This window comes from Heterodontus francisci, chromosome 9 (assembly GCF_036365525.1).
Source record: "Heterodontus francisci isolate sHetFra1 chromosome 9, sHetFra1.hap1, whole genome shotgun sequence".
Taxonomy (NCBI): Eukaryota; Metazoa; Chordata; class Chondrichthyes; order Heterodontiformes; family Heterodontidae; genus Heterodontus; species Heterodontus francisci.
In genome coordinates, this window is record NC_090379.1 from 72,100,467 (window position 1) to 72,125,608 (window position 25,142).

The 25,142-nt window shown below is 45.0% G+C and overlaps 1 protein-coding gene across 4 annotated transcripts in view; it reads left to right on the forward strand.

The window, feature by feature from the left end:
• Nucleotides 1-25,142, forward strand: part of ttc6 (tetratricopeptide repeat domain 6) — a 414,842-nt gene that overhangs the window by 300,123 nt on the left and 89,577 nt on the right. For all 4 annotated transcript variants that reach the window (XM_068039290.1, XM_068039292.1, XM_068039293.1 and 1 more), the window contains 5 exons: nt 9,330-9,406; nt 10,635-10,783; nt 18,554-18,694; nt 18,780-18,929; nt 24,101-24,241. In XM_068039290.1, the coding sequence (XP_067895391.1) occupies nt 9,330-9,406; nt 10,635-10,783; nt 18,554-18,694; nt 18,780-18,929; nt 24,101-24,241 (658 nt within the window). The remainder of the gene's footprint in view (nt 1-9,329; nt 9,407-10,634; nt 10,784-18,553; nt 18,695-18,779; nt 18,930-24,100; nt 24,242-25,142) is intronic.

Below are 25,142 nucleotides of genomic sequence, written 5' to 3' on the forward strand. Positions count from 1 at the left end.
ACAGCACCTTCCAAACCCACAACCTCTACCACCTCGAAGGACAAGGGCAGCAGATGCATGGGAACATCACCACCTGCAACTTCCCCTCCAAGTCACACACCATCCTGACTTGAAACTATACCGCCATTCCTTCACTGTCGTCGGGTCAGAATCCTGGAACGCCCTTGCAAACAGCACTATGGGTGTATCTACACCACATGGACTGCAGTGGTTCAAGAAGGCGGCTCGCCATCACCTTCTCAAGGGCAATTAGGGATGGGCAATAAATGCTGGCCTAGCCAGTGATCCTCACGTCCCAAGTACAAATAAAAAAACTCAGGGAAACCAGCTATAGGGAATGCCTATAACAAAGGAGGCAAGTAACTTAACTGAACCTGGTGCGGGTAGGAGCAGGAGGGCTCCTCCCAAACTCATACGAAAGGACCCTCTCGACTGCCAGTGCTCTCGGACTCCCCAACATCTGATCTCCCTACACCGACCTGGGATTCCCCACCCCATTCTCCCCACCCGCAGCCTTGTTATCACTCAGTTCCGATCTCCTTTCCCTGACCTGAGATCCCAATTCACATTCTCCCAACCCCGGGCCTCAAGGTCCTGTTTCCCATTCTCCCAACCCCCCGCTCTTGAGATCCTGTTTCCCATTCTTCCACCCCTGGCCCCAAGGTGCTCAATTTCCATTCTCCTATCCCCTGCACTCAGTTCCCTGATTCCATTCTCCCAGCCCCAGCCTTGAGATCCCTGACTCCCATTCTCTCACCCAACCTGGCACAGAGGTTCCTGAATCACATTCTCCCAATCCTGAGGTGCCTGACTCCCAATCTCCTTCCCTCCAGCCCAAGACACCTGGCTCCTGATTTCTCACCCTGCCTTGAGATACCCAACTTCTGATCTCTTTCCCCAGCTATTACCCCCTTTTACAACAATACCTACAGTAATGGGACTGCAAATGAACACACCTGGGAAACTTATGTGAAATTTCTTCTGGATTCCCCTGGTGGGCCAGACACTTTAGCTGGAATTCTGTAAGCGCATTCAGATGGGCTGGGTGGAGGCAGGGATGGAAAAATGGTGACGAATGGTGTTGGGAGGGAAGCCCAATGATAGTCCCAGAGGCGGCCGGGTTGTCGGGAGGAGGCCACGATGAAGGTGGCGTGACAGTAATTAAGCATGTTAAACAAACAATTAATTGCAATTTTACCATCATTTTCCCATTTCGCAAGGGACACATGGGAACAATGGAGTTTCAGAGCCTCGACAGCTAAAAGGGGGCAGAAGTTCAGCAGAAGGTCAGTCTTAGCTGCAGTCAGCCGCCATTGAAAGAGGTGGCGTGGCTTGTAGGGAGGGTGAAACTGAGTAGATCGCGGCAGTAGCAGTCTGGAGGCAAGCCAAACTTGGCTGGCACAGCGGAGGAACTCTGGTTGAGTGTCCTCTCTGACTTAGCACGTATGTATGTGGTGGTGGAGGGATGGCAGGGGTGGGACTGGCGAAGGGGCAGCAAAGTGCCAGTGGATAGCATGGGAGGGAAGCCCGACATCTTTACGTTGCTAGGGGATATTCCCAGAGGGGGCTGAGCTGGCGGGTGGAGGCCATGCTTGAAAGCAGTGGGAAGGTAACTGAGACTGTTAAACAAGCAATTAATGGCAATTTTAAGAGCTATTTTTAATTTTATTTATTTTTATTTATTTAGAGATACAGCACTGAAACAGGCCCTTCGGCCCACCAAGTCTGTGCTGACCAACAACCACCCATTGTTATACTAACCCTACAGTAATCCCATATTCCCTATCACCTACATACACTAGGGGCAATTTACAACAGCCAATTTACCTATCACCTGCAAATCTTTGGCGGTGAGAGGAAAACGGAGCACCCGGCGAAAACCCACGCAGTCACAGAGAGATCTTGCAAACTCCGCACAGGCAGTACCCAGAATCGAACCCGGGTCCCTGGAGCTGTGAGGCTGCAGTGCTAACCACTGCGCCACTGTGAGGGGCGCAAGCGCAGGAGAACAACAAAGCTTCAGAGCCTCATTTGTGGGTGGCAGGCAAGAAAGTGGAGTTGAGGCCAAGATCACATCAGCCATGATCTTATTGATTGGTGGAACAGGCTGGAGGGACCGGGTGGTCTCCTCTTGCTCCTGTTTCTTATATTCTTATGTTCTCACCAGCAATAAGGAGGCGGAAGCTCAGCTGACGGTCAGTCTTGACTGCAGTTGGCAGCCATGGGGCAGCACAGTGGTGCAGTGGTTAGCACCGCAGCCTCACAGCTCCAGCGACCCGGGTTCGATTCTGGGTACTGCCTGTGTGGAGTTTGCAAGTTCTTCCTGTGTCTGCGTGGGTTTCTTCCGGGTGCTCCGGTTTCCTCCCACATGCCAAAGACTTGCAGGTTGATAGGTAAGTTGGCCATTATAAATTGCCTCTAGTATAGGTAGGTGGTAGGGAAATATAGGGACAGGTGGGGATGTGGTAGGAATATGGAATTAGTGTAGGATTAGTATAAATGGGTGGTTGATGGTCGGCACAGACTCGGTGGGCCGAAGGGTCTGTTTAAGTGCTGTATCTCTAAATAAATAAAAAATAAATAAATTGTAGGGTGGGTGATAGCGAATAAACTGCAGCAGTGGCAATCTGGAGGTTTGCCAAACATAGCAAGCACAGTGGAGGCATTCTGATTGAGTGTCCTCGCTGACTTGCCCTAAGTATGTAGAGAGTAAAGTGGAGTGGGAGGCCTTGGGAAGTGAATGAAGCAATTTGCAATGAGTCTCATTCACTCGGGCTTTGAGACCTTCAATGAGGAGGAGCAACAGAGAGGGAGAGAGCTGCAACTACTGAGAGCGGAGCTGCAGCACCCAGAGGGGCACCAGGATCATGATGCTGGAAGGGAGCACTGACAAGGATGACACACAACCAGTCTCTTGTGTGGAGAAGACAGACAGAACCAGAGAAGGTATACCATCAGATGGTCTGCTTCATGCAAATATCAGAGCAGCAGTTTTGTCAAAGCCTGTGCTTCTCCAGGGAGGTGGTCACCGGGCCTTGCGCCATGATGGAAGAGCCCAATGGGAAGAGTTGGCCATCCATTGCTTGTGGTGGTGAAGGTCACTGTAGCACAGACTTTCTGCACCTCAGGATCATTCCAGTGATCTTCTGGTGATACTTTTGGGTTCTCCCAGTGTGTGGCTCATTGCTGCATCAAAGAAGGTCACCAATGGCATGTTCAAGAGGGTCTACCAATACGCACAGTTTCACACTGATCCAGACAGTCAGGCTGAGAGGGCTATAGGATTCGGGGCCATCACTGGATTCCCCCAGGTGCAGGGTGTCATCGACTGCATGCGTGTGGCCATCATGGCACCCACAGACGAGGCAGAAGCCTTCATCAATAGAAAGGGCAACCATACACTCAATTTACAACTGGTTTGCGACCACAGCAAATGGATCCTTCGGATCTGTGCAAGGTTCCCAGGAAGCTGTCATAACACCTTTATACTGAGGCAGTCCCAGGTATCTGAGCTTTTCAGGCCCCCCCATCCCCGCCGTGACTTCAAGCATGGATACTGGGTGACAAGGGCTACCCACTGAACGCATGACTCCCTATGCCTGTGTAGAACCCCAGCACAGATCCAGAGGAGAGATACAACAGCTGCCACACATCAACTCCAGCGACCATCAAGCAGGTGATATGGCTTCTGAAGATGCAGTTCAGATGCCTGGATTGATCTGGTAGAGCCCTTCAATGTGCCCCAGCAAGGGCTCACGTATTGTGGTGGTGTGCTGTGTTCTGCACATCCTGGCGCTACAGAGGAGAGAAGCTTTGAACAATGAGGACATCTTACAGCATGGTGCCTCCACTGAGGATGAGGATTTGGAGGAGGCTTCTGACCAGGCAGACACAGGCGAGGTACAATGAGATATGCTCAAGGGAGGCTAGGTACTCATGAATACAGACATGTTTTTCATGATCCTTTCTTACACACCCATTCAGTCAAAGAAATCTTCTACCTTTTATAGCCCTGTTGACCTTTCCTTGAATCTCGCTGGACTCATCGTCACATCAGGCCAAGACATGGAAAATGTATTGACCTAATGCAGTGAGGTCGTTCCCATCACATCCTTTGCAAGAGCAATCAAACTGTGAATGGGCCAGTAGTGGATAAATGAGTAAAGAATTCTTTTTGTGGTGCAGCATATATCAGATTTGAATAAGGACAATTAAACAGCAAGGTGACATCAAACTACATAATAAAACACCGTGAAACCCAAATGCAGCTAGATGCACTTGTGGATGCTGCTTTGTGGTGCTCCTCCTGCGCTGTCAGCTGAGTTGGAGGCAGGCTGCTGACCTTTCTTTTCCGAGGCTTTCGATGGCCTTGGCGGTCATCCTTTGGTTGCCTGATGGCCCAGGCATATTGGGGACCTCCTGCACGGGTGCAGGAGCTGCTCTGTCTTTGTGGATTCCTGAGGCGTTGGTGTCACCATCAGAGGGTACAAGGACCTGCCATCCATGACAGGAACACCCTGAGAGGAGCCCGCAGGTGCTTCAGGCAACCGCTCCTCTACCCTTTCAGGGCAGACTTGCCCTCCCTGCTCACCTGAAGGGTTTGACCACCAGCGATGACTCCATGCATCTCACCCCCTCTCGCTCAGCCATTGCTCCACAGAGTTCATGTAGGAGGCAATGGCATGCAGGTGTGCATGTATCTCCAGCATCCACTATGTGGTTTGCTGGATATGGATCTCCATGAGGGTTGCCACTGTCTCAATAGAGGATGCCATGCGAGCACATGTCAGAGACATGGCTGCACTCATGGCCTGGATGGACTCCTCCATTGTTCGTGCATGGGTGAGCAAAAGCTCTGGAAGCTCTGCCAGATGTTCGTGCATCTCACACTGCAGCTCCAGCATATGCTGCCTTGTTGTTGACTCCAGAAGCATGTCATCAGCCTGAAGCTGAGCATCACCGGGGCCCTCCTACAGTCCTCCTAGTGTGAGTGGCCTGAACTGTCACTGCCTTCGGCAACTGCTCAGGCACAATTGTGCTGTGCTCACCAGATTGTGACCCCTTTGCTACACATGCACAATTGTTCGTTGTGAGAGTATCTGTGCTGGTGGAGGGTGGGGGATAATGATGCGATGCTGCATCCTCTGAGTTCTCCTCCTCAGAGGTAGAAGGCTGTCCCACAGGCTCTGCAGCTGCCTGATCTTGTACATGACCTGTCGGAGACAGAAGAGTGATGAGAGGGCACCGCACTTTCCAACACATCCTTCTGATTACTCATCATCTGGAGCTCTATGTGTGACTAGTGCTGGACACATGAGCACTGTGCTTTGTGTTCTCCAGAGTGTTTATTGCCCCCATCTATTCGGCTATTCACTCTCTCAGGACTCCACACCTGTCTCACCATCAGCCATGGCTGGCTATGCCTTCATGCCTCCTAGCTCCAGTGCCTCTTCTTCCATGGGCATGAGGATCATCATGTCTGGCATGCCACCTCCGGTTCTTCCCCTTGGTCTCGCACATTATGAGCTCTGTTCTCCTGCAAGCTTATAGAATACCATTGTCACTTGCCCTTCATAGACACGCACCATGCCTATGTTGGTGGGAGCCTAATTGTCCATCACGACGCCACAGGGATGCCTGGTCCATGGTGCTATTCAGTACTGGCAATGCAAGGATCAAGTCTGACTGACAGGTGTCCTCCACAGAGAGGCTTCCAGGCATTTGGCAGCCAATGCTACTGCCTGGGCATTGCTGCTGACTGGGTGGGGACCCCCTTCTCCAAATTCATATTAATCTTTTGTCACATTTAAGGGTGCAAGCTTCATGTTATCCACTGCACATACCTTGTGTGACCACATTAAGTCATTGATCCTCTTTCTACACTGCAGCCACACACGTGAGATCACCCTGTGGCTGCTCACTTCCTCCACTTCTCCATCCATGCCTTTTTTGTCTGGTGAGCCGGCCTCCTCCTCCTCCTCCTGTCCTGAGGGAAAAGGACTTCCCTCCAAGCCCGTGCTGCCTGGAGGAGCGCCTCCACGGAGTCAGCAGAAAACCTGGGTGCCACCCTTCTCTCCCTTCTGCCATTTCCTGATCACTCCAGTTGCTAGGCCTCTCTGTCAGTTTCCTCTGGGGCTCCTGCCATTAAAACTGAGGCACAGTGGCGCAGTGGTTAGCACTGCAGTCTCACAGCTCCAGTGATCCGGGTTCAATTCTGGGTACTGCCTGTGTGGAGTTTGCAAGTTCTCCCTGTGTCTGTGTGGGTTTCCTCCGGGTGCTCCGGTTTCCTCCCACATGCCAAAGACTTGCAGGTGGATAGGTAAATTGGCCATTGGCAATTGCCCCTAGTATAGGTAGGTGGTAGGGAAATATAGGGACAGGTGGGGATGTGCTAGGAATATGGGATTAGTGTAGGAATAGTATAAATGGGTGGTTGATGGTCGGCACAGACTTGGTGGGTCGAAGGGCCTGTTTCAGTGCTCTAAACTAAACTAAACTAAAACTACTGCTGGCTGCTTTTTAAAGAAGGCACCAGCCTAGCCTGACCTGGTACTTCCCCCGCCCCCCTCCCCCACCCCCCCCCCCCCCCGCACTGATGCTGCCTAACTGGCCAGCTCCCATGCCTGCCAACCATCAATTGGATGGCCCCGACAATATCACAGTTCAACTTCCACTCCTTGCCCGCGCAGCGATGCCACCCACTTTACTTGCCAATATCAAGACCTCATTTCTGGCAGTAAAATCCCAACCTTTGAGCTTCTTGGGAATCTAGGAGTACACCCCTTGAGAACATTTCTATTCTTGACGGCTTAGTTGATGTGATTTGCAATGTTTTGGAGGATGAGTCAAATATAGTTTCTCACTTAATATTCTGGGCTGTTGCCTTCCAATTACACAGCAACTCTAGTGACGTATTCTGCTATGTTCGATAAAATGAAGGACCTCACACTGCTTAAATTAATTTGATCTTTAAAATGGTTGTGGACATCATTTTTTTTTACAATAAAACACGCTGCAGTTGTCCAGAGATACATTGGGTAGGAATTTCCTTCTCAGGTCCCGATCCCACCTGCAGCTTGTATTCCAAGTCAGGAATCCACAAATGCTGGCGGTGGGAAGGAGATTTTGGAGGAGGCAACTACTTACTCTATGATCCCTGTCCAATTAAGGATGGCGGGTGGATTCCTGAGTCTGGAGGGCCAGTAGGAGACTGTCCAGCGCTGAAAGACAGGCAGCCTCGCTGTCAGAGGTGGGCATTATTGAGATAGGTGCATGAAAGGGATGGTGCCTCAAGAGGGAGGCACCCTCTGAAGATGTTTCAGTATTTAAAAATAAGATGTGGCCACAGCTTCCAGGCCAGCATTGTGGAGGGGGAGCCCTCCCTCTGGCAATCGCAGTAGTAGGGGGTGGGGGCGATTAAATGAGGCGTTACTGGTGCCCTGCCTGATACTGGGAGGCTGCCCACATCATCCAATGAGCTTTGATCTCAGCGGGTGTGGGGGGATTGGGGGGGAGGTGGGGGCCCATATGCCTTCTGGAAAATTCCAGATTGCTTGTAAAGATTGCCCTCATTAGGCACTTTAATTGGCCTAATTGGCTACCTGCTGCTGCTGGGTGGGTAGCTGTCACCCCCCAGAAACAGCCTTCCTCAAAATAGTCGGAGGTGGGAATATGCCTGCAGACTAGTACACCAGTCGGTGGTGCAAAATTGCCAGCCAGCTGCCTCCAGTCCTGCCTCTGCACCACTATGAAAATTCGGTGCATCAATTCATCAGCCTCTGAACTATTTCTTCATATTATTAACTCTATTGGTGCATTTTCTTCAATAAGGCTGTAGCATAAGATTTCAGATGCTTTGTAATCAAATTAAATTTGGTTTAAGACTTTTATATAGTTAGCTACTGAAGTATTATGTTGGTACTTTTCAATGAAATGCAATTCTCACTGAATTTGAATATAAATTGTGCCTAAATTAGTACTAATGCTAGATACTGTGAAAGAGCATGTAGAAAATTAAGTAGAAACTTAGTTCCAATTTCAGATGGATCAAAGTTGTATTTACGTCTGAAGTTAGAGTCTCATGGGTTAAATTTTGCAAAATTGAAATTGGGGCATTATTTACCTGAGTTATTCAGTTTTGGCAATCTGCATTCGGAATTTCTGATGTTCAAACTTTCCACGTAACTCTACTTTGTAAGAATAATATTGAAAGAATATACAAAATAATAGTTTTCTTCTATGCAGTACTAGCCCATATCTCGAAGCAAAAATGTTAAATTAGAAACTTTGAGATTCAAAACTGTGTCACTAAAAATAATGGGCTGAATGTTACCAGCCCTCTGACGTGAGGGTTGTGGCAGAGGGGCCCGGAAAATACTTCCGGGAGAGGCCCACCCTGACCCCTGCGCAGGGAAGGCTCTGCCACATTTTACCGGCGGCGGCGAGGCCTCGGTGGGATGCCCTGCCGCTCAGTGGCAGAGCCTTCACTTTAATACGTAAATAAATTGTAATGAATTCACATCAATTTACCTTGTCCCGACGGCTGTCCCACGCTGATATTCTGTCCGGTGGCCAGACCTCCCGTGCCTTTGGATCTCCGTTCGGAGATCCGAGGCGTGACATTGGTAGGGAAGAAGTGAAATTCTCAGGGTGAAAGGGGAGGAAGCAGGGAGACCTGTTGTTATTGTTTGTGGGGATGATGGGAAGGGGTTGAGGGTCAAAGGTGCTGAAGTTAGGGCGGGAAGGTTCGGAAAATCAGAAGGTGCTTTTTTTGGGGGATTTGTCAATTTATTACATGAGGACTCAGTGGGGGGGGGGGGGTTGGGAGAGGGGAATCAAGGTTGAAATAAATTTTTTCTGCAGGTTTTATTGAAACGGGACCTTTAAAAATGTAAATGAGACTGAAGGGCCTGAAGCCCTTTAAAAATGGCGCCAGCGCCTGCACGGTGGCACTGGACGCCGTTGCCGGGGATGGAGCGCCTGCCCCTGATGACGTCCTCTCCATGCTAATGAGCTACCTGGCGTAATATAGCAGGGGCTCAACGACGGGCAATCCACGCAGCGGACCGCCATCTTCAAAGCGCACTGCCATGATCGCTCGTTAAATTCAGCCCAATAATTCTGTTTTTGGAATTGTGTATTTTGTTAGTCGATGTAATCATTCTGTATTGTGTGTATCATTGGTTATTTGTGTGAGACAACAAATACAGTATAGACTTTCTAATAATGAGCTGAAAATATTTGTTTACAAACATTCTATGAGGATACACTTATAAAATTAAATTCTGTTTCGTAACATAATAGTTTTTTTTGATTCATTTTTATTAAAGAGGACAATATCTGTATGAAATGAAAAACCTTGAACTTGCCAACTTCTGTATCCAATATTCTGCTGAGATCAATAAAGGTAACAGCTTCACACAATTGTCATATTCTCAAAATTTGCTTATATATATTTAGTTATAGGAAGATTTAATAAAAGCAGGTGTGATTAGGTTCTAATTGTATGCAAACTAAGTTATTTTGATGGGAAACCAGCTGACAGAAAAAATGAATTTCCAGTTATCCAAAGTATCTCATTAACAAATCTATATACTTGAGTATTTAGGACTATTCAGATTTAGTATTGTTTGCACCCGCAAATAATTTGCATTACAAGTGAACACATTTTTTAACAGTGCAAAACATGACAAAAAAAATTGCAATGACTGGAATCTTCAAGACATTTTTAGAGGAAATAAATGGGCTTCATTCACTCATTTTGCAACATTTTTATAAGTTCAAGAGTTACATAAATATTCTTAATGAATCAATCCCTTATTTTCACTGTTACATTTCCCCACCAATTTAAATATAAATTACAGAATTTGTACTGATTATGGTAACAGAACCAAGACTGTTCATAATATTGATGGAATAAAACAATTTAGCAACTGGAGGTAATGGAGTTGAGAACCTAGTGCCTTACTTTGTCTGTGAGTGGGTGATCCACCTGTACCATCTGGCTCACTTAAACCAGATGATGCGGTTCAGTTCCTAATATAAATGGGGCATGCATTTAAACTGTAAAACTTAGGAGTGAATGCTGATCTCTTTCCTTGTTCTGTGACCTTATTTTGTACAGCCAGTTATGTTATTGATTTACATATTTTGTTCATCCAATGTTCCTTTTAAAATGTTATTAATGATCTATTACTGTTAAAAGTTGTAAAAACCATAAATTTGCTACGTGCAGAATTAGTGGGAATAATTCAAGTCCAACTCAGCGGGTGGGAAACGCATGGAATTAGATGTAACATCAGTTTTACACCCCGCCCAGTATTACATTCCATTGACTCTTGGGGTGTAAAACCAGCATTGCATCCGATCCCGACAGATGGATTAGGTTAAAATTGCGCTGCATGTTTCATTTTTAGAGCAAATTTGTATCTTTGAAACAAATTAGCGCACAATAGATATTTCTCCCAAATTATTCATTCTTATATGGGACTCTAAAAAGGCAAAAAGCAAGACTTGGAAGGTTTATATTTAGTATATATAGCATTACTTAGTATAAGGCGTTCTAACTGATGATTTTATCAAGTTTTCATGACCTTTCCGTAATCTATTCTTTTATCTTTTACATGCTGAAACAGCTCTTGACTCATCTCCGATTCAACAAGCCACTGTACAAACTTTTCTAAAAAATTATGACAAAGCTATAGACAACTTGGCTGCAATGGAAAAAACAGCACCATTGTTAATTTTGCTTGGGAAAACCCAAATGAAAGCTAACAAACATGAGGTAATGTACATTTCTGAGTCACTTACCGCAATATAAGATATATTCTGGGGAATTTAATATTGAAGAACGTGCGGGTTTAAGTGCAGGTCAGGAGGTTAAATTTCATGAAAATGTAGTGCATCCAGAAACCAGCTCCAACGCAACGACTTCTGAATTTAGATCAAATGCATTCAGTTGTGTGTGTGTGTGTAATCCTGTATTGAGAGGTGGGTTCTTATAGAATCATAGAAGGAATACAATGCAGAAAGAGACCATTCAGCCCATTGGGTCTGTGCCAGATTTCTGTAAGAGAAATTTGGCAGGTCACACTGCCCTGCCTTTCCCCTTAGCCCGGCAATTTTTTTCTTTTCAGGTGCTTATCCAATTACCTTTTGTAAGCCACAATTAAATCTGCCCCCATCACACTCTCAGGCAGTGCATTCCAGATCCTAACCACTTGCTGCATAAAAAGTTTTTCTTCATGTCACCTTTGGTTCTTTTGGCAATCACTTTAAATCTGTGACCTCTAATGGGAACAATTTCTCCCTATCTACTCTGTCTAGACCCCTCATGATTTTGAACAACTCTATCAAATCTCCTCTCAACCTTCTCTTCTCTTAGGAGAACAACCCAACCTTCTCCAATCTATCCACGTAACTGAAGTCCTTCATTCCTGGAACCATTCTCGTAAATCTTTTCGCACCCTCCCTAATGCTTTCATATCCGTCCTAAAGTGTGGTGCCCAGAATTGGACACAATACTCCAGTTGAGGCCGAACCAGTGTTTTATAAAAGATCATCATTGACTTCCTTGCTTTTGTACTGTATGCCTCTATTTATCTTTCTTGTAGATTTTATCCAATAACTTTAATAGAAGGTCCAAACCACCATCATTATCTAACTGACGGGTACCCATCTCACAAAATATTTTATTTCTGATTTTACTTCTTGCAGGAAGTGACAATGCCAAGGCCATACTTTGTTTTCTCTTTGGTAAGGATGTAACCCATGTCCGCATATCCACTTCACTCTTCCACTGGTCATATGGTTCAGACTCAGAGAACATCAGAGGGTAATCACATCCTGACAATTTACACTTGTTTTCTGTCATTTTCCACATTGGCGAATAGGATTTTAGTTTTCTGCCTGAATTTTTTTTCTTAATTTCCGACCTTCATCCTTTAGGCAACCATTCTCTGATAGTGTGTTCTATTCCAGGAAGCCAGATGGTGAAGAATAGAACTGGAGCCAATCTTTACACATTTTTATAAGCATTTATTTACAAAGGTGCACATTACAAACATCTACTTCCTCACCCAACAACTACAGTTTTAGTTTGTTCCTTTTTTAAAGGGGGCATGTGAATCCCCAGTTAATGCCTACAATCTGCATACAATTAAATACAATTAATATACAATTAACACTGAGCTTACATCGTATGCAAGCGAGTCCAATGAAGGGAAGAAGACAGAGGATGAAGATGGCACCCTCAATGTAGCACCAGTCAAGAATTCCTTAAAGCTGTCAAATTCATTTAGTCACTACCACTGAACCGATGTAACAATCATATCTAACGGCCACACTTCCCCCAATCTCACTGACATAAAGCAGACCTGTAGCCAACAATCCATCCATTGCACAAACCCCTGTTGGTCCCTGTCAAATCATGTCTTTCCATTCATCAACAAGCAACTGAAAAGGTGAGTTGCCAACAGGTAAACAAGAATGGGCAATATGGGAAAGTGGTGCAAAGTAATACGTTGTATGTGATTTTACTAAACAACGGAAACTTAATAACATAACTTTTTCTCAAACAGCCATGTGCGTAACCTTGTGGAGGTACAAAGCTTTACTCTTTTTTCCTGCCGCTTGTATGTGGTGCAACCCCTGTGGCTTCAGCAGAGGCAGGGGCAGGCTGCTCAGTTCTCTGCTAGGACTGTTGAGATGCTGTTGGCCAATGATGCAGGTGCATGACAACAACACTGCCTGCAAGTTCCTCTTCAGTCACACACCATTCTGACTTTGATTTACATCATCGTTCTTTCATGATCGTTAGGTAAAAATCCTGGAACTTCCTATCTAACAGTACTGTGAGAGCACCTTCAACACATGGACTGCAGTGGCTCAAGGTGGTGGCTTACTGTCACCGTCTCAAGGACTCTTAAAGATGGGCAATAAATGCTGGTTTTGCCAGTGATGTCCACATCTCGTGAATGAATTAAAAGATATTTAATTCTGTCACCAGGTGGCTTGGAGGTCCCAATCTCTCCATCGCCAATGGTCAGGGATGCTGAAATGCCACTGATCACCAATTCTTCCTCCTCTGCAGCTGTCAACTGTGAAATCTGTGGAGGACCACTTCCAGTCTTCTTCCTTTCCTTTGCATTTTGTGTTCTCTTCTACAATGGGGGGAAACAACGTATCTATGAGTGACTAATGGCATGTTTTCACCTGATGGCTGCTGTGCATTTGGTGAGGGTGACTAGCACTCTGAGGCATCAAATTGCATAAGGATAAGGGTGAGTGGAAATGGTGGATGGATGGGGATGTGGGGAAGTCCATGGAAAGTGAATGATGGGTGCGCTTGCACTTGAGTGTGAGGAGTTATGTGATGGAGAAGGCCTGAGAAGGCAGAGTGGGGGTGGAGCGGGGTGATGTGCACAACATGTTAAAGGTGAAAGTGCAATTGTATTCACCTTTCCTGACTTGGTTAGGTCATTAAAGCTCTTCCTGCACTGAATCCATGAGCTTGGCACAATGCTCCAGCTGCTGATTTCCTTGGCCAGCTCCAGCCATACATTCTTTGTTGCAGCAGCAGGTTTCTTTCTCCCGTTGCTGGGGAAGAATATTTCTATCCTATTTCTCACTGCACACAGCAATGCGTCAATTTCTCCCTCATTTTGTGCAAACTCCTAATACCTCCAAATTCCATCTTTGGATTGACCCTTTAAACACTCCAGTTGCATTTGTGTCATGTGGGTTTCACTATCATGCAATCAATGTTAAACCCAGAAGTAATCTTACAAAGAAATGGTTTCATTAAAATACCACAGACTGACATGTTGAAACATTTTGGGGGTTTTGCACCTGATATTGCAGCCCTCCACCCTGAATGCAGCTCGGAGTTATTATCAGGGCCATTATGACTGTTGAGGTTAAACTACCTGATTTGATTTAAAAACTTGATATTGGTATCTGTAAATGCTATCAGCCAATGGTTTGTCCTAATCCTTATCAATGTTAACAGGTACATTTGATTAGGCGCCAGGAATTTATCTTAGAGTTATTCTTGCTCTGCCACCATAATTTCTCTGGAAGAGCAGTGGAAACCCTGTTCAAGATAGAGGAGGCGTGGCATCGTGGTAATATCACTGGACTAGTAATCCAGAGGCCCAGGCTAGTGCTCTAAGGACATGAGTTCAAATCCCACCACAGCAGACTGTGAAATTTGAATTTAATTAATAAAATCTGGAATTTAAAAAATAGTCTAATGATGCCCACATCCCATGAACAAATTAAAAGGAACTTCACTACTGGCACGTTATTAAAAATTGACCCAAAAGCAATTCAGATCATATTATTGTTATAATCTATTGTTGAAAATTACTAAACTATTTAAACATTACAAAGTTTTTTTAAATGTTACATGTCAAAACAGGTTGAATTTTAAAACCCAACCGAGATTTGACAAATATGCTGTTGCAATTCCTTTAAGCTGCTATTGATTCTATGGCAAACGTGAGCAGAATGCAGACTGGTTTAAATCTCACTTTGAAGAGTTGGAACCTGTCATAGCCGCTAAGCGCATTGCACTGTTGAACGACAAGAAAGCCCCCAGCGACTTGACATCCGTAGCACTTAAAGTAGCCAGAAGCGCTGCACAAAGAACAGCCAGGCGCTGTGCAAATGACTACTGGCAACACCTATGCAGTCGTATTCAGCTGGCCTCAGACACCGGAAACATCAGAGGAATGTATGATGGCATTAAGAGAGCTTTTGGGCCACCCATCAAGAAGATCACCCCCCCCCCCCCAAGTCTAAATCAGGGGACACAATCACTGACCACGCAAGCAAATGGACCGCTGGGTGGAGCACTACCGAGAACTGTACTCCAGGGAGAATGTTGTCACTGAGACCGCCCTCAGTGCAGCCCAGTCTCTGCCAGTCATGGATGAGCTGGACGAACAGCCAACAAAATTGGCACTCAGTGATGCCATTGATTCTCTAGCCAGTGGAAAAGCCCCTGGGAAGGACGGCATTACCCGTGAAATAATCAAGAGTGCCAAGCCTGTTATACTCTCAGCACTCCATGAACTGCTTTGCCTGTGCTAGGATCAGGGAGCAGTACCACAGGACATGCGCGATGCCAATATCATCACCCTCTATAAGAACAAGGGTGACCGCGGTGACTGCAACAACTACCGTGGAATCTCCCTGCTCAGCATAGTGGGGGAAGTCTTTGCTTGAGTCATTTTAAATAGACTCCAAAAGCTGGCTGAGCGTGTCTACCCTGAGGTACAGTGTGGCTTCTGAGCAGAGAGATCCACCATTGACATGCTGTTCTCCCTTCGCCAGCTACAGGAGAAATGCTGCAAACAACAGATGCCCCTCTATGTTGCTTTCATAGATCTCACCAAAGCCTTTGACCTCGTCAGCAGACGTGGCCTCTTCAGACTACTAGCAAAGATCGGATGTCCACCAAAGCTACTAAGTATCATCACCTCATTCCATGACAATATGAAAGGCACAATTCAGCATAGAGGTGCCTCATCAGACCCCTTTCATATCCTGAGTGGCGTGAAACAGGGCTGTGTTCTCGCACCGACACTGTTTGGGATCTTCTCCCTGCTGTTCTCACATGGGTTCAAGTCTTCAGAAGAAGGAATTTTCCTCCACACAAGATCAGATGGCAGGTTGTTCAACCTTGCCCGTCTTAAAGTGAAGACCAAAGTACGGAAGGTCCTCATGAGCGAACTCCTCTTTGCTGACAATGCTGCATTAACATCCCACACAGAAGAATGTCTGCAGAGACTCATCGACAGGATTGCAGCTGCCTGCAATGAATTTGGCCTAAACATCAGCCTCAAGAAAATGAACATCATGGGACAGGACGTCAGAAATGCTCCATCCATCAATATCGGAGACCACGCTCTGGAAGTGGTTCAAGAGTTCACCTACCTGGGCTCAACCATCACCAGCAACCTGTCTCTCGATGCAGAAATCAACAGGCGCATGGGAAAGGCGTCTGCTGCTATGTCCAGACTGGCCAAGAGAGTGTGGGAAAATGGCGCACTGACACGGAACACAAAAGTCCAAGTGTATCAAGCCTGTGTCCTCAGTACCTTGCTCTATCGCAGCGAGGCCTGGACAACGTATGTCAGCCAAGAGCGACGTCTCAATTCATTCCATCTTCGCTGCCTCCGGAGAATCCTTGGCATCAGGTGGCAGGACTGTATCTCCAACGCAGAAGTCCTCGAGGCGTCAACATCCCCAGCATATACACCCTACTGAGCCAGCGGTGCTTGAGATGTCTTTTCCATGTGAGCCGCATGGAAGATGGCAGGATCTCCAAGGCCACATTGTACAGCGAGCTCGTCACTGGTATCAGACCCACCGGCCGTCCATGTCTCAGCTTTAAAGACGTCTGCAAATGTCTGCATGAAGTCCTGTGACATTGATCACAAGTCGTGGGAGTCAGTTGCCAGTGACTGCCAGAGCTGGTGGACAGCCATAAAGGCGGGGCTAAAGAGTGGCAAGTCGAAGAGACTTAGCTTTTGGCAGGAAAAAAGACAGAAGCACAAGGAGAGAGCCAACTGTGTAACAGCCGCAACAACCAATTTTATCTGCAGCGCCTGTGGAAGAGTCTGTCACTCTAGGATTGGCCTTTATAGCCACACCAGGTGCTGCTTCACAAACACTGACCACCTCCAGGCGCTTACCCATTGTCTCATGTGACAAGGAGGCCAAAGAGAGATTCTCCCATTCAAAATATTGGGGTCAATTTTCCTCTTACTTGCACCTACAGCATGTCCATTTCCTGAGAACAAAACAGAGAAAGAAGGAGTGGAAACCCACTATTCTGGGTCTCTACCCCTTTTTACTTCATTCACAGTCTCAGTGCAGCCCAGAGCTTTGTTGCAGTGACTCCACCTCAAAGAGGTTATTGTATGTAAATGATGCAGGAATTGTATCAGAATGCTTCCTCATTTTCCTTGTTCATTGGCCTGCCACAAGCCAAAATGTTGCATTGTTCGCTGAAAGGATCTGAGAAGGAAAGATATATTTGAACAAAGCAGCAAACTAATTATAACTCCAAATAAGTAAGCCTCTTTTTCAGGACCAGCAAAAAGGATCATTGGTATGCCCCATCCAACTTGTGGAAGTGGGGGGTAGTCTTGTGTATTTATTGCTGTAATACCACCACCCCATTTTTGCCTGAAACTGCTTCTCGTAGCCGTAGCTCTTGCTGGATTCAGGCAAAGGCCTTGTACATATATGCAATTCAGGTTCAAATAACATAGTTACAACCCTAATGCCACTTTTGGTTGGGCAATGGCCATTTTCATCAATGATTAAAGGGATCCTCAACAGCTGTCAGGAAAATTGAATGGAGATATTGTATTTTGGAGATATTTGTACAGCAGTTGTGGGTTTTGCACATTAAATGCTTTGTTGTAGTAGGTTCTGCATATACGTTGCCTCTTGCTGCAAAGCCCTGCTTAGATGCTAAATAAGCTTCTCCTTTGAGGTACTGTTACAGACCCTTCAGGAGCAGCTACTCTATCCGATTTCTCACCTCCAATCAGTGAGTTGCCTACTGGGACTACATTTCATGCTGGTAGCTCAGCCACATTATAATTAGGGGCCACCACAAAATTCAATAGGGTCCCACCCTGACTTCCTCTGGGCAGCTGCTGTGTATGCCATGACCACCACCTAACTGATTAAGCCGCAACATGAAAAACAACCCTTACATGTTCTGCTTATATCACCTTTGTGATATTTTAAAAATATTTGGTGTTCTTGCCAAATTTAGACACCTAAATTGAAAGGTAATCAAGTTCAAAACTGCAGACATAGATTTGAATATTTTGTCAAAATCCTTTCAATCAGCAGGAAACTGCAGTTAGGTGCTTCTGATGATGGATGAAAATTAAAGTTCAGCATCACTGACTTTGCTTATTGTATTTTCTTCAGCATAAATTATTTTGCAACAAAAGCTGTGTTGATGAATTCATGATTTTGGTGGCACAGTCACAAAATCCAAAAACAAATTCATTCATTACAAAATGAGCCATACCTAACAGTGCAAGGTCATCAAACCACTTTGCATTTCATTTTTATGAACATACTAGTGAATTTTTGTAATGTTTCACACTGGAAGTTAAGATGAAGAGTAGTGTTTGGGCAAAGTATGGTGGAAAGATGGGGGCACATTTGTGCCACAGCACGCAAATATATTTCAGTACTAAAATTAAGCATTTGTTTACCTAGCCCACCCAATATGACTCAATTGAATGAGATTCTAAAGACAACAATTCATTTTTGTAACTCTTCCCCTATGTTTAAAGTTTGCATTGTGAAAATATTGTCCAGTAGTAGCTCAGCAGATTCAGTTGTGCTTTTGGCATCATTTATTCTTCTGTCCTCCATCTCTCATGCACCTCCCCTTTCTCCTTCCTCCTCCCTCCACCCCTTTCTACCCTCCCCACAATACAAAAAAATTTGTTTGGTATTAACATTGTAATCCCAATGCTTATGTTATATTCCAAATTCTCTGTTTGCAATTTAGGAGGCACTAATCAGCTTTCGGAAAGCTTTGGATCTTGAAGTTGAAACTTCTGAACCAAAAGTTACAAATGACTTAACACAAAGTGCAGAAATACATTATCACATGGGCCTTTGCTATGCTGAACAGGATAAACTGATCGAGGTGAGAATATTATTCCTTTTTTTGATATATGCATGTTAATAATTTTCTTATTGCTTGAAATGCTTATTTGATTGATATTTTTCAGGCAATTGATTCATTTAATAATGCACTGAAAGTGTACCCAAATTTTGCTAAAGCTTATTATCAGCGAGGATTGTGCAGAATGAGGCTTCATGAAGTGAATTGTGTCCATGACTTTCACAGAGCCCTTGCAATCAACCCCCAACTCTTTGAGGTATTGAAGTTTACCTATGTTTGCATTGGTTCCAGGTAATTGTATCCAGATTTACACAAAACCATTTTCATTGGTAAATATTCAATGCAACTACATTTTAAAAATCGTATTTATAGATATAGATCTATTATTTGTAAGTATTGTTTTTTAAAGTGTTGAGGACAATGACTAGAAATATAATTGACTATGTTTAACATTTTTTCAGTTTGTATAAGTAGGCGTTACCAAAAAAATTAGAAACTTTTATCATGCAGTTGATTCAAATACAGACTAAAGCCAGAAGTTTCTCATTAAAAAATGCCTGCTTTCAGTTGTTTTAGGACTGCGAACTGAAAAAAAAAAGATGATGAGGAGTTCCGCTGCAATCCTGCCTCAAAACATCCTGTCAGGATTTTATTCCCATCAACCCACCTGACCTTGACCACTGATCCTGAACTTCCCTGGTGTATATATATATATATAAATGCTTGTTGGGGGTTGTGATTATGTGGTACCAGCAGTTTTTTTTCTGTGCCTACCCCTGTAATATACCTAAAAAACAACCCACTATGTAAGTGGCATCAGTACTGAAGGGGATTATAATCCTAGTCCTTTTTTTGGGACCGTCCCGGATCAGGCGTACTCTTCAGATGATCACTGTCACTTAAGTTTGAAAAAGACAGATCTCACAGACACTTGAATCAGTCTGAAGAACTGATCCAAGACTCCCCGAACGAAACAAACCAGCTTTCCTCCAGATAGCCTTTTTAACATGTTTCAGCCTGATTATACCAACCCGTATATTATAAGGGTTCGGGCATCTCTCCTCAATAATGTACCTTTTTGTATTATTCTTTCATGGGATCTGGGCATCGCTGGCAAGGCCAGCATTTGTTGCCCATCTCTAATTGCCCTGGATACTGAGTGGCTTGCTAGGCCATTTCAGGGGATAGTTAAGAGTCAGCCACGTTGCTGTGGCTCTGGAGTCACATGTTGGCCAGACCAGGTAAGGATGGCAGATTTTCTTCCCTATAGGGCCTTAGTGAACCAGATGGGTTTTTACAACAATCGATGATAGTTTCATGGCACCATTACTGAGAGGAACTTCCCATTACAGATTTTTTTCTGTTAATTAATTGAATTCAAATTCCATCAGCTGCCATAGTGGGATTTGAACCAATGTCACCAGGGTTAATAGCCTGGGCCTCTGGATTACTAGTCCAGTGACATTACCGCTACGCCACCATCTTCCCTCCGCACTGAAGAATATATGGAGATGGGTTCTCGTGTTTGAGATACACTATGCCCGGAATTTTAGGCCACCCGCGAGGCTCCCGACCCGACCCGCTCCTGCCTCCGCCCCACTTCACGTGGGCCAGAGGGTGGTGGTGGGGGGGGGGCGCGAGAAAAGTGCCGACCGCCGCAGGCCTCTTACCGGCCATTTAAGGGCCTTCGTCCGCCTCCACGGAATTTTACCCATGGGTTGGATGTCCGAGAGACGTGAAAGGCCACCCAGTGAAAGCTGGCGGCCTCTCAGCGCCCCGGGGTTGGGCCCTGACAAACGGGCACAGGGTGCCTGATTGAGGACCACCCCCGCTTCCTCAACGACCCCCAGGACCTGAGACACCCTCCCCCTTCCCCCGACACGGCCACCTTGCCTCACCGGGGCGTGACTGAATACCCCGGCGAGGCAACCCTAACTTACTTGTAGTCCTGGCGCCATGTCCTCGGCTGGGCTGCAGTCCCAGCAGTGGCCACCGCTCCCGGTGGTGCTGCTGGTACTAAGAGATGCTGGCCTGATGAGTGGCCGGCAGCTCAATGAGGCGGGACTTCCTGCCTCAAGCAGGTGGAAATCCTGCCTCAGAACAATTAAAGCCCGGGGACCCGTAAAATGCGGGACAGATCCCTGGGCCAACGGAAGCAGGTTTGCCACCGACATTTATGTCGGAGGCCAGCTCCCATCCACCCGACGTAAAATCCAGCCCAATGTTTGCTAAATTACATAAAAGTTTATTGAAGAACCAAGCATGCAATTCACATTTACTGGGAAGTCAGTCGCAACGTTAATAGTTCTAGGAAAAGAAAGAAAGTATAATTTTATTTCTAGTAGAGAATCCAAGTTTTAAGTCTAAATGTTGTTACAGGAAAATATTTGAGATATCCATCAATATTTAAAGCAGCATTTACCTTAAATCCCTGAGTAGAAAGCTACAGAGTTTAGCGAGATACCTCTAGCCTAATTAAGGGGAGAACTATCATCACCACACCATAGTAACAGTAACTCTACTGTGAGAAATGTTGGAGTGAATCTAAAGATCCACTGTGTGGTTTTAATATTTCTGGCTGGTTCTAAGCTGCATAACAAGATTTTTACATATGGAGGTTTTAGCTCTCTTGCAAGTAGGCTCACCCCCTTCTATTCCCCAAATAAGGCTATATAACTGTTAATACCTAGTTAAGATCCACATTGTTTAATATCTAAGAAAAGGCTGAGTTAGCAGGAAGCTGTGAGCAGAGAGGCTGGTCAACATCCTCAAGCCAGCAGGATGCTGGAAGTTGCAAATGATGCTACATTTCCTCGCCACCCGATTTTGTTTTAAGATTATAACTCAGTTTCCCAGATTCAATTGACAGGTGATTTAAGTCCATCGGTAGAAAATCACATCATTCATTGTTAAACTGTAGTAATTTACAATGGCTGAGGTGATGATGCTAATGACTTTTTGAAGGAGTTCCTGTTTTTCAGAACCTGCTATTGTGTTCTTACGAAGAGACATAAAGAGGCAATTATGCTGCGTCCTTGACCACAGGGTGTTAGATTCCTTGACTTCTTTTGGGCCTCCTTATCTCGAGAGACAATGGATACGCGCCTGGAGGTGGTCAGTGGTTTGTGAAGCAGCGCCTGGAGTGGCTATAAAGGCCAATTCTGGAGTGACAGGCTCTTCCACAGGTGCTGCAGAGAAATTTATTTGTTGGGGCTGTTGCACAGTTGGCTCTCCCCTTGCGCCTCTGTCTTTTTTCCTGCCAACTACTAAGTCTCTTCGACTCGCCACAATTTAGCCCTGTCTTTATGGCTGCCCGCCAGCTCTGGCGAATGCTGGCAACTGACTCCCACGACTTGTGATCAATGTCACACGATTTCATGTCGCGTTTGCAGACGTCTTTATAACGGAGACATGGACGGCCGGTGGGTCTGATACCAGTGGCGAGCTCGCTGTACAATGTGTCTTTGGGGATCCTTGACTACAGAGGCATATTACTGGCATGCTTATGAAAACTTTTTTTAAACCTTCCAGACAGATCAACCCTTTTTTAAATTTTTTAATCCCTAATTCGTATGAAAATAACTCTTTTAACCTTATAACCCCTTAATATAGCCAGATTCCTTCACAGTACAATGTCTAGAGGCAGTATAGCAGAGTGGAGGCTATAATTTCATGCAGTGATTTTAAACTGCAGGAGATAAATTGAGCCGCGTATGCCTTGGAGAAAACTGAAACTAAACATTGTGTGAATAAAAGTTAAGTATTTATCACAATTGTCACATCTCCTGGTCCCGAGTCCATGACCTCCAACATGCAAACCTCAGATCTTCCTCCTGGCCCCTGTACCTGACTCACCAGGCCCCATAATGTTCCCTATGATCCCCAATGCACAGCACACTGCACTAGCAATAGCCCAAACTTGGAGTATTTACTTCCTCTGACAGCACTGGCTCATGATGATGAAGCCTGAGACACAACATCCATGGCTCCACAAACCTCACTATTTGTGAGGGGTGTTAACACTGGGGCGGAATAGGCACTCCCAAATTTACCCCCTCCCCAGGTCTCTTGCAGACTTAGAGATAGATTATAACCTTTGGACGGGTAACCAGCTGAATGTGCCGGTCTGTCTCCTGTTCCGGCAGTGTAAACTGGAGCGCCCTTTTAAGTTCCAGGCCTTGTTTAAATAGAACCAGTGAGCTGGCCAGCGCAAATAATTTTAAATCAGCCTGTTAAAGTTATTGTTACTTTTGGGGGCCTTTTAAACTTTAGGCACTTCAAAGCAGTATGGAACTTCAGAGTGAGTACTAAAGATTTGACATCAGAACATCAGAATGAGTAGTAAAAAAAGTGAAACATTTTGGGAGACGTAATGAATTATGCCTGTGGGAGCATTGTTGCTCCTGGGTCATGGGGAGGAGAATGATAAGGATATGGAGGGTGGAAGCAAGGAAATTAAAGCTTTACTGAGAGCATGAACATCTGACCAGTAGATACTTACACTACAGGGTACTGCAACCAAAGGGCATGGTCTCATCAATGACAGTTAAATTGACCACATCACTGAACTTTAACACCACTGGATCCTTCCAGGTAGCCTTCAGTAATATTAGTCAAATCAGTCAATCTTCTATGCACCACTGTTTCAGGAAGGTCACAGATAAATCCAATAAGAAGTTCAGGAGAAATTTCTTTACCCAGAGAATGGTTAAAATGGGGAACTTGCTACCACATGAAATAGTTGAGGTGAATAGCATAGATACCTTTAAGGGCAAATTAGATAAGTATATGATGCAGAAATGAATAGACGGTTACGCTGCCAGCTCTTCCTTAGATGAAGGCGGGTAGGAGGAGGCTTATGTGCAGCATAAACACAACCATAGACCAGTTGGGTCGAATGGTCTGTTTCTATGCTACAAATTCTGTTAGTTCTATGTAGATATTTTATTCATCCAGACCTCTGCTTAGCTGCTACAGAAGAGCAGCAAACAGAAGGTTCTAAATCCCAAAGATCTTGCTAGGTAGGAAATACTTTACAAAACTGAAATTGATTTTTCTCTTCATTGATCTTTGGGCTACTCCCAGAATTCCCACAGACCTTGGGTCAGGAGAGGATCCTGGAGTAAGCCCTATCGCCAGGTTTATTTAGTGCCCCACCAATGGGATGCATCTCCTTCAGGGGCAATCCCAGTTATACTTAGCTACAGAAACCCTGAGAATCCCAGGGCAGTGTAGTCGGTGAAAAGACAGTTTTGTGCCTCTATTTCCTCTTCAACAAACCTGCAAACTGAGTGTTCCCCAGGCACAACTAAGGTAAAGAAAAAATGTAAAATGTTTAACCTGAAATACTACTTAGTGTATAATTTTTACAACAAACGAGATGCCAAAGCAATGGAGTCTTTAACAAAATCTTCATTATTTCTGTAGGTCTATCTAAGTCGAGCTGTTTACTTTGCAATGCAGGGACGCTATCTTAAGGCCATCCTAAGTTGTAATGAAGCACTAAAGCTTCAGCCCCAGAGCATAAGAGCCTTTCTTTACAGAGGAGCACTGAAATTCTACACTAAGGTATGTGAAATATCTTTGTTTTGTTCATTTTAACAGTCTGGTTATTGATGTAATAATGCAGTGTTGTTGCTTTATAAACAATTAAATCAAAGATGAGCTCTCAATTAAATCTATACACTGTTCCCGAAAGCATTATTTGTTAAGGAAATTACAGATTGTTGACATGAGACACAAACTTTTGGTTCCAACTAAGAAAGTAGGCGCACCCTGACAAGTATTATATGTGTCCCAATTATGACTTCTCATCAGTTGTGGATGGATGAGCTTTCTTTTCAGTATTACAAACAAATGGTAAGGGGTGTGGGTGGTTCCCACTGTTCACCTCCCACCTGACTGTAATTGTGTTTTGTTTAAAATGATGAGTTAGCCCCTGAGTGTTTTACTTGCCAAGTAAACAGACAGTGACAGGTTTTCTTGTAGGTTTAAAACAAAAGATGTACTATTTATTGAACAATATTAATTCCACAAAATGTTCACACCACCAGTCAAGCACGCATTCACTCTCGCATGTACTCTCAAGAGAAGATAGGTAGAAGGTAAAAGGTAGGATATCAAGGTGTGGTAGGTGAACTTGGTTTTTAGTAAACCTGTTGAATTTTCTTGGAAGGACAGTTTATTTTAAAGGTGCATGCCTCAGTATTTGTAGTCTTGAACTTGTTGAGGTATTGTAGATTTCTGGTGGTTGAGATTTCAGACTGGAGGAGGCAGTCACTTTGCTACACCAAGTTGATGTGTAGAATTAGCAGCAGGGCTTCTTCTTGTTTAGGCTGGATCTTTCCATAGCCTCTGGCTTGACTGCCTTCTGTGAGGTTGTTTGATCTCTCTCGCTCTCAAGAGGATTACCTTTTAACGTCAAAATCCATCAAATTAGAGTTTTTGTTAGTTGACACATGGCCTTCTC